General features: G+C 39.6%; 3 protein-coding genes across 6 annotated transcripts; all 3 read right to left on the bottom strand.

The window, feature by feature from the left end:
- Positions 1 to 2,281: 2,281 nt before the first annotated feature.
- clp1 (cleavage factor polyribonucleotide kinase subunit 1) lies at positions 2,282 to 7,738 on the bottom strand. Of its 2 annotated transcripts, none has more exons than XM_082550396.1 (6): positions 7,500 to 7,738; positions 6,344 to 6,666; positions 6,090 to 6,197; positions 5,878 to 5,997; positions 3,602 to 3,739; positions 2,282 to 3,485 (listed from the first exon to the last, which is right to left on the bottom strand). In XM_082550396.1, the coding sequence occupies exons 2-6, from the start codon at positions 6,614 to 6,616 to the stop codon at positions 2,799 to 2,801; spliced, it is 1,326 nt and encodes a 441-aa protein (XP_082406522.1). In that variant the 5' UTR covers positions 6,617 to 6,666; positions 7,500 to 7,738; the 3' UTR covers positions 2,282 to 2,798. The 2 variants fall into 2 exon arrangements, with proteins under 2 accessions (XP_082406522.1, XP_082406521.1); XM_082550395.1 differs by having other exon boundaries at positions 6,344 to 6,618; positions 7,500 to 7,737.
- A 2,220-nt stretch (positions 7,739 to 9,958) lies between these two features.
- LOC309715580 (selenoprotein H-like) lies at positions 9,959 to 12,438 on the bottom strand. Of its 2 annotated transcripts, none has more exons than XM_082548829.1 (5): positions 12,342 to 12,438; positions 11,081 to 11,207; positions 10,640 to 10,782; positions 10,437 to 10,553; positions 9,959 to 10,221 (listed from the first exon to the last, which is right to left on the bottom strand). In XM_082548829.1, exons 1-4 carry the CDS (start codon positions 12,355 to 12,357, stop codon positions 10,450 to 10,452), a joined length of 390 nt encoding a protein of 129 aa, XP_082404955.1. In that variant the 5' UTR covers positions 12,358 to 12,438; the 3' UTR covers positions 9,959 to 10,221; positions 10,437 to 10,449. The 2 variants fall into 2 exon arrangements, with proteins under 2 accessions (XP_082404955.1, XP_082404956.1); XM_082548830.1 differs by lacking the exon at positions 12,342 to 12,438 and adding an exon at positions 12,197 to 12,233.
- A 647-nt stretch (positions 12,439 to 13,085) lies between these two features.
- Positions 13,086 to 15,559, bottom strand: LOC309715593 (selenoprotein H-like). Of its 2 annotated transcripts, none has more exons than XM_082548847.1 (5): positions 15,476 to 15,559; positions 15,031 to 15,139; positions 14,320 to 14,462; positions 13,596 to 13,762; positions 13,086 to 13,397 (listed from the first exon to the last, which is right to left on the bottom strand). In XM_082548847.1, the coding sequence occupies exons 1-4, from the start codon at positions 15,489 to 15,491 to the stop codon at positions 13,605 to 13,607; spliced, it is 426 nt and encodes a 141-aa protein (XP_082404973.1). In that variant the 5' UTR covers positions 15,492 to 15,559; the 3' UTR covers positions 13,086 to 13,397; positions 13,596 to 13,604. The 2 variants fall into 2 exon arrangements, with proteins under 2 accessions (XP_082404973.1, XP_082404974.1); XM_082548848.1 differs by having other exon boundaries at positions 13,605 to 13,762.
- Positions 15,560 to 16,603: the final 1,044 nt, after the last annotated feature.

Raw genomic sequence — 16,603 nt, 5'->3', positions numbered from 1 at the left:
TAGGAACATGTGAGTACTTTCATACACTTTCTAAAAGACAATAAGGTACTATTTGTATGCAACAAAACAAACAAGCGCTGCGTTTGAATGGTGGAATGAAGAAGTACTGGCAAGTGTTCAAAATGTTGTGCCAAAAAGTGATCGTCTACCAAAAACTGATTTCCGGTATTTGTCAAAAACTGATTGCTCGTATTTAAACTGCTTTAAGTAACTTGTTGGGCTATAATATGTGAAACATATGTCAAATGCGTCCCTCATGGATGACATAAAGTTATCTTGAGCCACAAACAACATTCGTGCAAGAAGGTAAAGCCGCAATCAGTTTTTGGCAGTGACTTTTATATAACCTTTATTTATGCAGTTAAAAAAAATCTCATTAACATTAAAAATGTAAGTTGGCCAAGAGGACTCCAGAAATAGCAGCAAATATTACAATAGTTCTGTAAAAATACTTTAAGTGGGGATACAGGACCAGATTGGTTATAAAGTAAGTACAATAAAATAGAGTTATAAAGATACTTGAAACACAGATAATTTTTTAATTCTATATTTTTAATTCTATAATTTTTTTTATATAAACAGTGTTCATCGAAGTCTATTTACCAACATACATAAAGATATTACACGTAAAAATACACAGAAACGCTGGAAATCAGTTTTTGGCACGCAATCACTTTTGGCACAACAAATGGAAGAGGGTAGCGAAGAAAAAGTGGGAGACAGACAGTAGACAGGAGTTCCTAGTGGCTAGTTGGTAAAGGAAAATGCTTATGAGACTGGAGACTAAGCTGGAAAGGATGTGCAGCAGTTTGGATGGTTAAGAATAGAGATGGAAAGATACTTATCAGTGAAAGAGTGTATTGAGATGATAGAAGGAGTTTAAGAGCTTTGCGGAAAGTTAGTGAATCAGTTGGTTGGGTTCATGGTCGGGGTGGGTTTATATCAGGGATCTGCTCTGAGACCCTTCTTGTTTGTAATTGTGATGGACATTTTGATATATGAGGTAAGCCAGGAGTATCTGTGGACTATAATGTTTGCAGATAACATTGTGATCTGTAGTGAAAGTATGAAGCAGATAGAAGAGAGCCTGGAGAGAGAAGAGGAAAGTTAACAAAGCAAGATAGAATACATGCATATGAATGAGAGGAATAAAGCTGTAACAGTGAAGCTGCAAGGAGCACAAACAAGAAAGAAAGAAAGGGCAGTTTTGCTTGAAAACAGCTTTAAAACCTAAATTCACATTAGTGTGGCAAATCCACCGAAAATGCTTAAAACAACCCACCTGGAACATACCTTAGGGGAAAAAAATGCTATACACCAAAGAGAACAACTGCTGTTTAAAAAGAAAACAGCAGTCACACCAGATACTGATTTCTATATTTTTTAATAAGGAGTTTTATTTGCCATAAGCTGTTTGTGAAAATATTTTGACGGTACACCTACTTGAAATGGTTTTACACGGTTTCTTTTCCACAAAATTCACAATCTACGTTCCAGATGGCCATCTCAACCCTCCACAAAAGACCCACCTACGATTAATCCACACCCTGCTGGTTATGACAAATGGTTAACACTGACATGCATAAAGTAGGTGCAAAGAAACACTACATATGGCAGGCAGGGAATAGAAAAGAAAAATTAAGTAATTTAATAAAACAAAAAGGTTCAGAAAAAAAAAACAAAAAAAACAACACAAAATATTAGCAAGAAAAGATTCAAAGACAACAAATCTATCCAATATTATTTTTTTGAACCACGTGCTTACATTTAAATATCTGCACTTATTTATTATATACTTAGTTTGAGATATTTGCACGTATTATGCATCACACAGTGTTGTTTTTGTGTATGCTTATAAGTCATGTTGTCATACATAGAAACGCTGTTACTCTAAAAAATTAAAAGAGCATCTGGTATGGTTTGGTAAGCTGGTAAGTGTTTACAGAACAAATATTAAATGACCTGCTAGTGTAGTGCTCCCAAACAATCACTAGCATGCTGGTACTGTGTGTGTTTTAATGAAGCCTACAGGTTATTATTATTTGCCTTTCTTTTGTCAAAACAGAAGACCTACTGAATAAAACATTAAATTTCTTTAGGAAAGGTTATAAAACTGCAAAGTATTCCCAGGTTTGATTGGATTAGAATTAAGTTCATTAAGTGTGTTCCATCCTCAGCTCATTACATATTGGGTATGCAGATAATTAAATTATTGTTTGTTAGTAAGGGAAACATACTGATAGATAGTCAGATAGTGTAATTAAAAACAAACTCACACAACTTTTTACATTTAAAAAATTTATTACTCAAGAGAAAAAAATCTCTATGAAACAGATTATGAAGAAAAATATTTTATCTTTGCTTTGATAAAAAAAAATCCTTTTCTACAGACATCTGTGCAGTGTGGTCTAGAATTTACAGCTGCTTTCAATTTCTATTAGGGATGCACCAATTCCCAGCTCATGCTAAAATTGATAACACAACAAATTGACCAACGGCTAGTGTAGAGAGTAATGTTTTTTTCTTATTTAATTCCCTCTTCTGTGCAATGAGACGAAAAATCTTCAGTATAAAAAACCCTGCTCCCCATCATCTTATTGTTGAATAAGTAGAAATTAAATCATAAAATGTATGAAACAGGCTGAAAACTGGATTCACATGAACCACAAAAAATGATGCATTCCGAATTTCAACACTTAAAATGTTTTCTCTGTAAAGTACAAACAAGATAGCCTTAAAATAAAAAGGGTACCCAGCAGGACGTCTTCGATCCAAGTCCTCTCCTCTGAGGGCCTGCTTCATTTCATATCCATGAAGCGAATGTCCATGATGAGCAGAGTATGCCTGGGCAGGGGTCTAGGTGCTGGGGAGAGCACCTTCATCACCTGTGTCTGAGTATCTACATGAGTCACCACAATAAAGCCACACACAGGACTCTCCACTATGCCCTTTCTAGCACCTTCATCTCCGTCTTCAGCACTGCTCACGCTTAGGACGTGGTATGTGAGGTCTCTTCCTGGAGTAACAGGCACCAGTTTTAGCTGTGTGTCATCCTGGGACATTCCCAGTGGCAGGCATGAGTCCGGGATGGATGGAGCGCCAATTTTATAGATGCGAACGTCTGAGAAACGCACTTCGTAAGAAAAGGGGTAGAAGGTGACTCCACGGAAGCCGTAGAAATACTCGCGGATCTTCTCATCCCGAGTATCCCGCCGACACTCCTTGGAGCGTTCCACGACTCCCCCGGACTTGGGTAGGAGCACAACCCGCACAAAGTGAGGGAGGTCTCTTTTGAGTTCATTGTAGAGCCTTTCATGGTCCAATACCAGAACCACATCCACCTGAAAGGTTGACGCACAGTGGACCAGAGCCTGGTATCCAGAGCCCTTCACCCAGCCACAGGTGTTGATGATGCAGCCTCCTACACTGGCTTTCCTGTTAACTTCACAGCGCTGGGAAAACACCTCAGCCAGGCACGATGTCAGCTGCATGTTGTGACAAAAAGATTTAAATGCTCAACAGGTAAAGACAACGTACGAAAAATTTAGAGTTTTGTCTCCAGACTATGTCAGGAAGGGTCTAGACTCATTCTTTTTTTTACCTTGTTGTAAAGTTTGATGTTGGTCCCTGGACTAGTAGAGCCAAAGTGGTAGACCAAAGGAGCCTGGACTGAGAAACCCTCCTCCACGTCCGCTGGACGCTCGATGCAGAGCGCTGACACTGTGCCGGGTACAGACACCTGAAGGAGCAGAATTTTCTTTTACTACTCAAACTGATAACAACTGCATTTTTTAAAATTAAAATTAAGGTCTTTAGATTATCCACAAAAAAACAGAAAACCCAAAGCAGATTAAAACAAACAAACAAACAACCCCCCCAAAAAACAACAAAAAACAAGATACATGATACCATCTGTGGAAGCACTAATCATGCTGCATCATATGAAGAAAGCCACTTTGTCTGTGTCCCACATAAAACAAATGTCCTGTTCAGCATTGTTCAGATCTTTACAGTCAACATAGAGTGCAATCAAATGACTAACACAGATACTTTATTAACAGACATACTGTAATTTACAAACTTTGACCAAACTGCTTCATATGCTATATTACCAACAAAGGCACGAACACCTATCCCCTTATTGTTCCAATAAGTATACTTATTAGGTGATCCATTCCTAAAAAAAATACTTGGTATATTGACAATTTTTTCTTGTAATTGTAAACAATTACATGTTTCAGATTAAACAAATTTTAATATTAGACAAAGGTAACCTGAGTAAATGAAAAAAAAAATTGACAATTTCATTTATTAAGGGGAAAAAGCTATCTAAACTTACCAGTGTGAAAAAGTAATCTGCTCCCTTATTGAATCATCAACTATGATTAACCACATTTTCTGGAAACCTGAGCTCAATTTTACTAGCCACACCCAGGTCTGATTACTACAAGACCTGTTGAATCAAGAAATATAGATCCTGTATGACAATGTGAAGTGGGCTAAAAGAAATACATTGTGCTACAATCTAAAGAAACAGTTGAGAAACAAACTCTCTGACTTCTATGAGTCTGGAAAGGGTCAAATTCATTTTTAAGGCTTTGGGACTGCAAAGTAAACCACAGTGAGAGCCATTAGCCACAAATGGAGAACACTTGGTATATTGGTGAACCTTGCCAGGAGTGGCTGGCCAACCAAAATTACTTCAAGAGCGCATCGATGACTCATCCAGGAGGTCACAAAAGAACCCAGAACAATATCTAAAGAACTGCAGGCCTCATTTGTCTCTGTTAAGGTCAGTGTTTTTGACTTAACAATAAGAAAGTCTGGGCAAAAATGGCATCCATGGGAGAAATCAAATGAGAAAACCCCTGCTAAAATGAGAAAACCACTGCTAAAATAAGAAAACTACTGCTAAAATGAGAAAACCACTGCTAAAATGAGAAAACCACTGCTAACCAAAAAGAACACAAAGGCTCATCTCACATTTGGCAAAAAACAACTTAATAATCCCCAAGACTTGTGGACTAATGAGAGAAAAGTGGAACTATTTTAATCAGCAAACATGGTGCTGGTAGTACGATAGTCTAGGGTGCTGTAATTTATGGAACCTCTATGCTCTCTATGAGAAAATCCTGAATGAGGGTGTCGATCAGTTCAAGCGGACTTAGCTTATGCAGTATAACAATGATCCAAAACATGCCACCAAGTCCACCTCTGAATGACTCGTAAGAAAACAAAATGAAGACTTTGGTGTGGTCTACTTAAAGCCTGGACTTAAATCAAATTGAGATGCTTGGAAACCCTCCAGTGTGGCTGAATTAAAACTACTGCAAAGAAAAGTGGTCCACAATTCCTCCAAAGTAATCTGAAAGTTATTCCCAGATATCGCAAATACCCGATTGTAGTTTTTTCCTGAAAATGATGGCATAACCAGTCACTAGATTTAGGGGGCAAATACTTTTTTCACACAGGACCAGGTACGTTTGGATAGTTTTTCCCTTTAATAAATGAAAGGAGGAATTCAGTGCTCTCAATCCTGTGTAGAATTCTTTGTTCTTTACTGCAATGACTTGAATTAACACCAGTGACTAAACAACTGAAAGACTAATGTTCTTTTTCTTTGTACAGATATTAAAACAGATGTCAAGATTTTTTTTCCAGAACTTGTGCATCTGATAAAACAGAAAAAGCCACATGGGCAGACCAACAGGGGGATCATCACAGCTATAAAGCTAAATAAACAAAGTAGATGCTGTACATGCTTTAGCATCACTTTGCACAAAATCAAGACAGCTGAGTCTGCAGGCTGTGATATGCAATATTTTAAATACCAGCCGACTGTTTGATATTTATAATGGTAATTCCACTTGATCTTACCCCACTCTGTCCAACATCCAGTTCCACAAATGTTGGCCTCCTTCCAACCCTCACAGCATAGCTGAGAAGCAGCCGACACACCGTTGACTTCCCAACATCTGTCGGTCCCACCACCATCACCTGAGGGTCGATTTATAATTTAGCATTAATCCAAGAAGCACTCATGGGATCTGATAAGTTACTATATGAAGTAGTTCCCCATTCAAACATACCCTTGGCCCCCTCTCATTGTCACGCTCTGCTTGTTTTCTCATCTGTTCAAGGGCTGCATGTGTGTTTAGGTAGAGCAGCATGGGCGTATCCTTGGACACATAAGCAACCTGCGGTGATGAAAGCAAGATGATGGTATTTGTGGCTTTGTCTTTTTTCCCCCCAAAGTGAAACACACAATGATGCGACTAAATGTAACACAACAGACACATTTGAACTCTCCTAAATCTGCAAGTATTCTCATCCACGTGCTTACCTCTGGCTTCCCATAAAGATTCACACTACAGCCTTGCCAAGTGAAAACTGCAATCTTAGAGCCTGGTCCAAATGTATACTTTTTGTTTCGGTTTAGCTCGGAGCCAAACACCTCAGCCATTCCTGTGAGCAGCTCCAGCTCAACTTGTTCAGCTGCTTCCCCTGACTCCACCTCAAAGCGAAGTTCAGTCTCCTTTTCCAGGTCATACCTGGTGCTGGCCTTTCCAGCTGCTGGAGCATCTTCACTCGTCTTTTCCACCCCCTCTGTTGCCATGACTGTCAACGAGAAACTTTAGGTTGCAATAATTTGGCAGAAGTAGCATGCTGAAAAGAAAAAAGTTACATGCATACATAGCGTAGTAATACAACAAAACATTCCACATAGCTTCTCTAATAAAGCAATGCTTAAAGGAAAGTGTGTTAACATGGATCTTTATTAAGTATTTGCATTTTAAAGTCACAAGCTAACCACTGTAGTTTTACAACTTTTTAATAACACTAATTGTAACTCTAGCATTACCCCTCACATTATTTTTAATTTGGTGTTTTAACATTGTATGCATAAAAGATAAACTTAATCACACAGAGTAAAAGATGGAATTGTTTAAATACTGTGATGTGATCGGTGTTTTCCCTCTGCAGGATTAGTCAATCTGAGATCATGAGTCATTTTTTGAACATTTTCTGCTCGACCATTTTCGACTTCCCTAAAAATGTTATGCTCCAAAGTTGGTCCATATATTTTCAACATATTTATTCTCTGAAAAATGTTTTCTATATACGATGCTAAAAGCAATCATAAAATACAACACAACTCCAGCCCTTCCAGCAGAAGGCCCACGATATTCTGAAATGGAAACACACTTCAGTGATTTTGTCCTAAAACCACGGCGGCGTAATTAATCTTGGCTACCTGTAAAGTGAAACGGATAAGTCAAATTATAAAAACACAACTGATTACGTACAATGATGGGTTCAAGTAAAGTTAAGAGGGAAACCCCTTAAATCAACAAACCAGCTAGCGGAGCCACGGCTAATTCGACCTTTCTAAGATTAGCAAAGGTCGAATCACTGCTTACAAACCCGCCTAGACGATTCTCGCAACGTCAAGCAAAAGTCTAAAACGTATTAATTTGTAATATATAAAAGTTACGCACCAATTTCAAGACTTATTGTAGAAGGAAATCGGTCCCGTGCTCATGAGGAACCGTTGAGTCGACTTGCCTGGTCGCGGGACAATGACGTCACATCCTGGCAATTATTCAAACAAAATGTTCGTCTGCCAAAAACGGAAGACTTTGAATCCTTTTTGTGTGTCTGCTATCCTTGTTTATATTTAAGGCAAAAACAAAACAAAGCAACATTTCGCAAACACTTGGCAGACGATCGCGTTTTCGGTGTCATTGTGTGACGTCCTCACAACGCGACTTGTTTATATTAGCTTGGCATATGACACGAAATTCATTGTAGCTTCTACCTTGTGACAGGAATGTTTTGGGGGGATCAAAATGGCTTGATATCATTCACACAAGAGACATTTGACAGATTATAGATTACTAGTGATGGGCAGATGAAGCCCCATGAAGCACTGAAGCTTTTCATCCAATTGGTTCACCCCAACGCGAAGCTTCATGAAGCTTCATTTGCTCTAGCAGGACACCTACTGGACGTAAAAATAATAGCTGGCATGAATTTGAAGAGTGTGGCATTTTGCACACAGCCTGTAAATGTCAACAACAAAAGGAGTGTGTAAAACATCTATATTGTAGTGATGGCAGTATACTGTGTATATTTATAGTGGCAGTATGGGAAATGATTATTTGGAAATGCTTGAAATGGAAATGATCATTTACTGTGAGGTGAGGTGTGGTTGGGGTGTGGACAGTAGTTGTGCTTTTGTAACGTTGAGGTATGGACAGCTACACACTGAGGCTTTGAGCCTCAGTCCTGCCTGTTCACATTTTATTCTGTAAAAACTAAATTTTCACTGCTTTTACGTCCTTTTTAGTGGGGAGAACATAGCTGGGATTTAATGATTTAACAAATCTTTTGAATCCTTTGTCCTCCACAATGCTAAATGGCTGTGAGTCCTCAATCACCATGCTGACCAGGTCTTCATCTATTTGAGATTGTTCTCCTGAGGAAAGACAATAAAGACAAAGCACAAATATAAATATCACACACGTAACTTATAACAGTTGTATAATATTGTTATATCATTTAGTAACATTACTGCATGCTATATTATCATTGCATTTGATGGCTCACCTGGTCTTGCTCCACAATCGGTGTTCCTCTTATTCTCATGCAAAGCTCTGTAGTGCCTAAGCATGGATGAGGTGTTGTTGTTATATCCCAGCTCCCTGGCACATAGCAAACACTTCACCTTGTACAAAAGTCAAGACAGCTCAACATAAATTGTATTGCACCATCAGTATCATGACAATACATCTTCTGTAGAAATTTACATACCTTGTTGGGAGGAATAAAATCAAAATGTTCCCACACAGGGGAGGACATCCTCCTCTTCTTAGCTGGCTCCATTCTCTCCTGACTTTCTCTCCTCACTCTCACAAACCTCCAAACGGTCTCCAAACTCTCTCTAACAGCAACTCTCCATCAAACACCCACATTTTGAATGAAGTCTGAGGGTTTATATCGCTGTCATATCTCGCGGCAAAGTTCGAACCACTTCATGAACCAGTCACGTGGTACAGCCGGGCAGCGAGGCTTCGGACGTCATCATTTTCAGCTCCTCCCATAAATGAAGCAAGCCTCGATACGCGCTTCGCGGAAACGCCCCCTCCATTACTCGACACACGCTCCGAAGCCTCGATACAGAACGTCCCATCACTATAGATTACAGACAGATTAACAAATCTTCCTCTTTCGGCTGCTTCCTTTTGGGGTCGCCACAACGGATCGCGTCTCCAACTCACTCTATCCCCGTTGTCACGCAAACCCTCTGCGTGTCTTCCTTCACTACCTTCTCTGTGGTCTTCCTCTTTCCTCCTGTTTGGAAACTCCACATTGAACATACTTTATCCAATGTACCCATTGCACATGTTCTAACCATCTCCTTTCCTCTCTAACTTTGTCTCCAAACTGCTTAACCTCAGCTGTTCTTCTGATATACTCATTTCTTAAGGCCAACGAGTGATTTAAAACTTTTTAAATACCAGCAACCGTTTTTAGCAAATATTTGCGATCACGTTTGGAAGATGACTTTTTTGCACAAGACTAAGATCAGAGCCCTCAAGTTACTAATTAAGGCCATTACTTAGGTGAATGTAATTGCACAACCTTCTAAAATATGATACAAGGTGCTTTGCCAGCTGTTTAAAACTATTAATCCTATCAATTAGTAACATGTACTTTATTTGCCAAGAGTTGCAATATGTTGTTAATAAAAATATAAATGCTAATAGGGGTTTTATAGTATTGAGTCAATCAAAAACATTGCTACACTTTCTGAATGCATGTGAGCATTAATGTGTTTCAACACACAAATTGTATCTCTAGTTTTCTTCTCCACACTTGGTTCCTGAATAAAAATAAGAAAACCTTTCCATAATAACAGCTGAGTGTTTGGATAGTTGTAACAAAATACACACAATTACCCCAAAAAAGATTTTATTTATCAAAAAACCCCAAAAACAAAACAGACATAAAACCACAACTGAACGTTTGTGAAACACAACAGTAAACAGCAGTAATGTGTCAGAGAAATGCTTTGGCTCGACTAAGCTCCACTAGGTGTCACCATGCACCCAGAAGATGGCAGCAGTTAGAGCATGGCTCATCAGAGGAGGGACTGAGAACGTCTCCTTGGTCACTTCTCATCATTTTTGCTTCCACTGGCTGCATCTGAATGTTGGGCTGCAAATAACATGGGAAAAGTTTTGTTAAAAAGACACTTATACACAACTGTTGTTCACTGAACAGCTGCATTGCAATTCATAAGGCATTTTGACTTGATTCTATTTACAAAGCTACATGAGTTACCAGTTTACTGTGAATAAGAAGTAAAGCTGGATTTTCTTATTTTCTGTTTTTTTATGCATTCATTATTCAGTCAAACCGCTTTGCCAAACCTTCACTTGGTGTCTAAGCCTTCAGAGCCTCTTGCAGAGTAGAAACTACCACATCAGGCTGTGGAAACTTCAGCTTACGAGGTGGGCCTTTCTTTATTCCAGTCCACAGAGATGTTTCTTTAGGAATCAGGAAGAAAATGTCATTTGTATCATTTCTTTTTTTTACAATGAAAGATCCACATTGCTGAGTAAATCCTGTTTACCTTTGCCTCCGTCCAGCAGAGTGATCTCGAAGCTGTTCCTGCGAGGTTTCCCAGGGTTGAGGACCACAGTCAGTTCAGGGTGGGCAGCCAGGAGGGCGGATTTCACCTCCTCAGCATTACGCCCGTACACTCGTCAGCTTTTACTGCCAGAAGTGACACATCAAGATTACATCTTTTTGCAGATTTTAAGAGTTGAGTTACACAGTGAACTGTGATGTTATCTATTTTGGTTCTGGTTCAATAATAATATAAACAGATTTCATGAGAACTATTGTTTTTTTTCCACCTAATCAATGCATTCACTTCTGATACTTAAACACTTTGATTTTGATTTTTAATTAAGTATTTTAAAATGGGGGCTATATTTACTCACTTTAAATAAACACAATTAGCATTTCCTTCACCACTGATTATAACGTGATTACATTTTTTTTTCTTTACCAGTGTTCAATGACCACCCTGAGGCCTTCCTGGCTGCTTTCATCCTCTCCTCTGCCCTTCTTTTCCTCCACTGAGGGTTTCTCCTCCTCTGCTTGAACTTCTGCTTTGCGCTTCTTCCCACCACGACCTACAAACACACATGCGCAGTTTTGTGTTTGGCTGTTTCTTGAATTTGTGCCTCCATATCTCATTTATCCTCTGTCCTTTTGTCCATGACCCAGAATTCAATCAGGCCGCACAATACTGAATGAAAAATTTCTAAAAACATCAATAAGACAGAGGAGACAGTGGCCTGCACAAGAAGCTACAATTGAGGACTCAAGGGTGTATCTTTAGTGGCTGCTTGTCAAAAAGTGAAATTCAAATTCACAATCAAAAGGCCAGTGATGCACAATGTGCAAGTGAAGTATGTAGGCAAAAGAAGTCAGTTTCCCAAAAGAAAAAATACATGCAGTTCATCGATTTACTTGATCCTTTGCAAGTAGCTGGCACATGTTGCTTCCCTTGCCATGGTTAAATAAAACCATAGGCCCCTTCCTGGTGAATGCTGGTCCTATGCCCACCCACCTACTTATTTAGCCTGAGGTGTCTTTGGCCTTAGTAGAGTCTTACAAAAGCCCAAAAATAAAGCAATCATCCATCCACCATCTTCTTCTGTTTATTCAGTTCAGGATTGCAGTTGGGCTGTAAGACTCCCAGCTTAAATAGGGCGACATGGGGTTTACACTGTGATCGCCAGTTTGTCACAGAACTCGAGTACAAAATAATTTCGGATGCAGCTGTGCTACATGTCATATTTAATGTATAACCTTATAAAATGAAGTAAAGAAGTCTGTTTTATAAATGCCTAATGCTCCAACTCCTCCTGTCATGCCCTTGGTGGGAGGAGAGTGAGTAGAGGAGGACTCGGGCACGTGCAAGCTCAGAAGTTTCATAACCCAACAGAATAGTAATAATAATGACCCATTTAATGAGTCGTTGCATAATAAACATGGTCAGAAAGGTCAGCGCGCCGACTCCTGCTACATTTAACGAGTTTAGAAAGTGAATAATGTAAATATCTTCGCAGTTACTACTTTGCTCCGGTTCATGTAGCCATTCAGCTAAATGACCTACAAAGACAGGCTGAAACAGTCATGGAGATGATAACCGCTGGATCAAAATGGTACAACCGTCTTCCTCCTCAGACAAACTCCGTTACAGCTTTTGTTGTAGAAAAAAAAAATACGGTATTGTTTACATTCCTATAACACACACCCACCTGCTTTGGACGCCATTGCTGTTACAAAACTTTGGCGCGCGCATGTCGACTGTACCAATATATTTGGGAAGGGGGTTTCAGTTTGGCTGGGCGAAACCATTAGTAGGAAGTTTTCTGAGCATGAATGAAAATGAGATCTATCGTTATTATTTCTAATGTGTTAATATAATTACTGTAATTTAACTAAAACTGCATTTAAAGTAAAAATGCAAACCGTTTGTTAAACACATACAGCATTAGCATAAGTGTTCTTTTATTATCTTTGTATGTACCTATACATGAACAGGAATACATGGTGTTTGTATGGTGGCAACACACTTAAGCATATAAAGTTAAAGCAGTGAACGTGTGTTACCTGATTTAAAGGGTTATGTGTGTTCCTGCCTGAGTAAATTAAACATATTTTTTGTGTTTATCTTGGTCCTGCTGATTTACATTTAGGAAAAGGTCAAAAGTGCAACACAGTAATGGTTACCATTGTTGCTTTGCAGAAAGAATGTCCAGTGTTTGAATTGAGCAGTCTCCAGCCTCCCAAAGTCCAAAAACATTCATTGGGTTAAGTTAATTAGACTAACTGGCGATTCTAAATTGGCTGTAGGCATAAATGTGAATATGAATGGTTGATTGTATCTCCATTTTAGCCCTGCAATAGATTGGCGATCTGTGAAGGGTGTACCCTGCCTCTACCAAGGACAACTGGGATGGGCTTCAGACCCCCTGTGACCATAATAAAGAAAGTGGATGGACAGAAAAAAAAAACATGATTTATTGTTGTATCAAGTCATCCAGTTGAACACAGCAAAATTAACTTGCACAAAACAATTAAGTGTTTGGCTAGAGTAAGTAAAAAATCTAAAAAGTAACAAAGAAAATCTCTAATTTACCAAAACACATATAAAAACATCATTAGCATCATTATGCTCCACCAGATGACCTCATGTGTCCAGAAGATGACAACAGTTGGCACTTGACTCATCAGAGGAGGGACTGAGAACATCTCCTTGGTCACTCCTCATCATTTTGTGCTTCCACTGGTCACATCTCCTGAACGCTGGGCTAAAACATAAACATTGGACAGGAATAGTCAGTTCTTTCCGATAAACACAGGCAAAGCATCATCAACAGCTCAGCGTAGCCTGAGATTTTCCACAAATAATATGGATGGATGTTTGCCTCAAAATAAAATAATTATAAAAGAAGAAATATCTACAACCTGTTTCAACTGACAGCCAGATTAAATTATGGGGAACGTACATCTCTTACTTAATCTGTAGCTGATGTTTTCTGTGCAACAGCTTTGACAAACTTTGGCATCCGCTCAACTTTCAGAGCCTCCTGTAGAGCAGCAACTACTACATCAGGCTGAGGAAACTTCAGCCTAGCAGGCGGACCCTTCTTTATTCCAGTCCACAGGCATGTTTCTTTTGGAATCAGAGAAAAGAGGAACAATGTCATTTAGAAGACTGCAAGTAGGAAATATTTTTGATGTGAACATGGCAATCCAAAGCAAGTCCTGTGATAATACAGAGTGAGTGAAAAACCAAATCACATGCTTAACAATTTCTGTACAGTCGATATAGCTACTATATGGTAAATGGCCTGTATTTATATAGCACTTTACTAGTCCCTAAGGACCCCAAAGCGCTTTACACATCCAGTCATCCACACATTCACACACTGGTGATGGCAAGCTACATTGTAGCCACAGCCACCCTGGGGCGCACTGACAGAGGCGAGGCTGCCGGACACTGGCGCCACCGGGCCCTCTGACCACCACCAGTAGGCAGCGGGTGAAGTGTCTTGCCCAAGGACACAACGACCATTACTGTCCAAGCCGGGGCTCGAACTGGCAACCTTCCGATTACAAGGCGAACTCCCAACTATTGAGCCACAATCGCCACTATAAACATTAATATTTTCCCTGTGCAACACTAAAAGGGGTGGATTAATCTTGGATTTTCCTTTTCATCTTCCTAACCTTTGTCTCCATCCATAAGAGTGATTTCGAAGCTCTTCTTGCGGGGTTTCTCAGGGTTGAGGATCACAGGCAGTGCAGGACAGGCAGCCAGGAGGGCAGATTTCACCTTCTCAGCATTATGCCTATACACTCGTCAGCTTTTACTGCAGGAAACAACAGGTAAACTATAAGGTAGCCATCTGTGCAGGCGGATAAGATGCTTTTATTAGAAAAGTACATTTAAGGAAGTACTAAGCCCAAGGACAACTTTGAATGCAAAAGAGAGAATACTTTCTTTCTTTATAGTAAAGAATTATACTTGATTTTACTTTATTTATGAATTAGTCGTAAAATAATTGCATAACATAGAATACTGTTGTAGAATCTAAACAGACAATTTACTGTTTAAGTACCACTTTGTAGATGAAATACTCAGTTGCATTTGTCATTGTTAAAAGTAATCTTTTTCAATCAAGCACCCACACACCTCACGACCCTGACAAGGATAAGCAGAAGAGAATGGATGGATGTTTTTTATATTGTAAAATGGATTTATATTAATGTCTTACGATTATATGACCTAGTCAACAGCATCTGATTTTTTTAAACTGAAATTTCAGAAGGAAAAACTAAAAATGAATAAAACCATATAATAAGTAGTGAGTGGACAACAGCAGTGGTTGATCTGGGTATTTACTACACCGCTTATAATCATGTGATTAGTGTATTCACCAGTGTTCAATGACCACTCTTTTGCCTTCCTCCTCTGCTCGCTCCTTCTTCTTCCCTGCTGGTGTTTGCTGCTCCTCTGCCTCCGCTTTGCGCTTCCTCCCTCGACGACCTGAACAGCGCACGTGCTGTTACGTGATGGTTTCATAACACAAAGGGGCTTGCATTGTGTTGCAGAATGTAATGCTGGATAAGGCAGGGGAGTGAACTTAACCTGCTACATTATTAAATGCTCAGACATTTCATGTGAATACGTAAAAAAAAGCGCATAATGTAAACATTTGACCAACTTTCTCCTGCTGATTTTAACTCCGCAGATAAATTCCAATCCAAACCGGACAGCTGCTGTAGCTATAGACTGTATAAGACAGCGTGCAGTGTGTGTGTAAGATCTGGAAACAAACTTATCTCAGTGGTGCAGTGTAGCATTTAGGATTCACACACCTACCTGCTTTCGGCGCCATCGCTGTTACAAAAGCTTTTAGCTAGAGGTGGGTGGATCGACCCAAATTTTGATCGTATTGATACCAGTGCTGGTACTGGCATCGGCTCGATACTAGTGCAACAGGGTCGATACTTTGTTTTACCCTCTAAGTTCAGTGTGTAGCCCACTAAATTGTGTTAAATATTATTATTATTATCCAAACCTCAAACGTGCACTAAAATGTCTGAGCCCTTTTGTGTTGCCTGTCATTGTGTTATTTAGTTTATCTCTACTCACTCTGTAATAGCTTCTCATATTGTAAATCAGCAGGTCCTCACTTTGCCACCATAACAGAAAATATCTGTCATGGTCTGCGGTGGGTGGCTGGAATTTCCATAAGGCTCCTGAACTGACCTGGGATCCGCCCCTGGGCAGGGCCAACTCCAGCTCCCGCACACCTGGAGCCTATTGCAGGCAATCAAGCCAGAGGGATTTAAACCACACGCTGATGTTCATTCACTGCCAGTTCGTCATCAACACATGTTGGTAACAGGCCGTATACGTTAAGTTCTTGCTGTGATTCATCCTGTTAACACGACTCTCTTGTGCTACAGTTGCTGTATCCACCTTGGCTCACACTCCACCTCTGGACTCAGGATACCTAGTAATCATTAGTGATGGGCAGATGAAGCCCCATGAAGCACTGAAGCTTTTCATCCAATTGGTTCACCCCAACGCGAAGCTTCATGAAGCTTCATTTGCTCTAGCAGGACACCTACTGGACGTAAAAATAATAGCTGGCATGAATTTGAAGAGTGTGGCATTTTGCACACAGCCTGTAAATGTCAACAACAAAAGGAGTGTGTAAAACATCTATATTGTAGTGATGGCAGTATACTGTGTATATTTATAGTGGCAGTATGGGAAATGATTATTTGGAAATGCTTGAAATGGAAATGATCATTTACTGTGAGGTGAGGTGTGGTTGGGGTGTGGACAGTAGTTGTGCTTTTGTAACGTTGAGGTATGGACAGCTACACACTGAGGCTTTGAGCCTCAGTCCTGCCTGTTCACATTTTATTCTGTAAAAACTAAATTTTCACTGCTTTTATGACCTTTTTAGTGGGGAGAACATAGCTAGGATTTAATGAT

This window comes from Aulonocara stuartgranti (genome assembly GCF_965226115.1).
Source record: "Aulonocara stuartgranti genome assembly, chromosome: 2".
NCBI classification, from domain to species: Eukaryota; Metazoa; Chordata; class Actinopteri; order Cichliformes; family Cichlidae; genus Aulonocara; species Aulonocara stuartgranti.
This window is presented reverse-complemented; position numbering and strand designations above follow the sequence as displayed.

Excerpts from the sequence above, each read along its gene's own strand:
- clp1 (XM_082550396.1), bottom strand. The coding sequence starts at position 6,616 with ATGGCAACAGAGGGGGTGGAAAAGACGAGTGAAGATGCTCCAGCAGCT. Across the intron at positions 3,740-5,877 it reads TGGATGTTGGACAGAGTGGG|GTGTCTGTACCCGGCACAGT; the intron begins GTAAGATCAAGT and ends CTGCTCCTTCAG. Across the intron at positions 3,486-3,601 it reads ACATCAAACTTTACAACAAG|CTGACATCGTGCCTGGCTGA; the intron begins GTAAAAAAAAGA and ends CACAACATGCAG.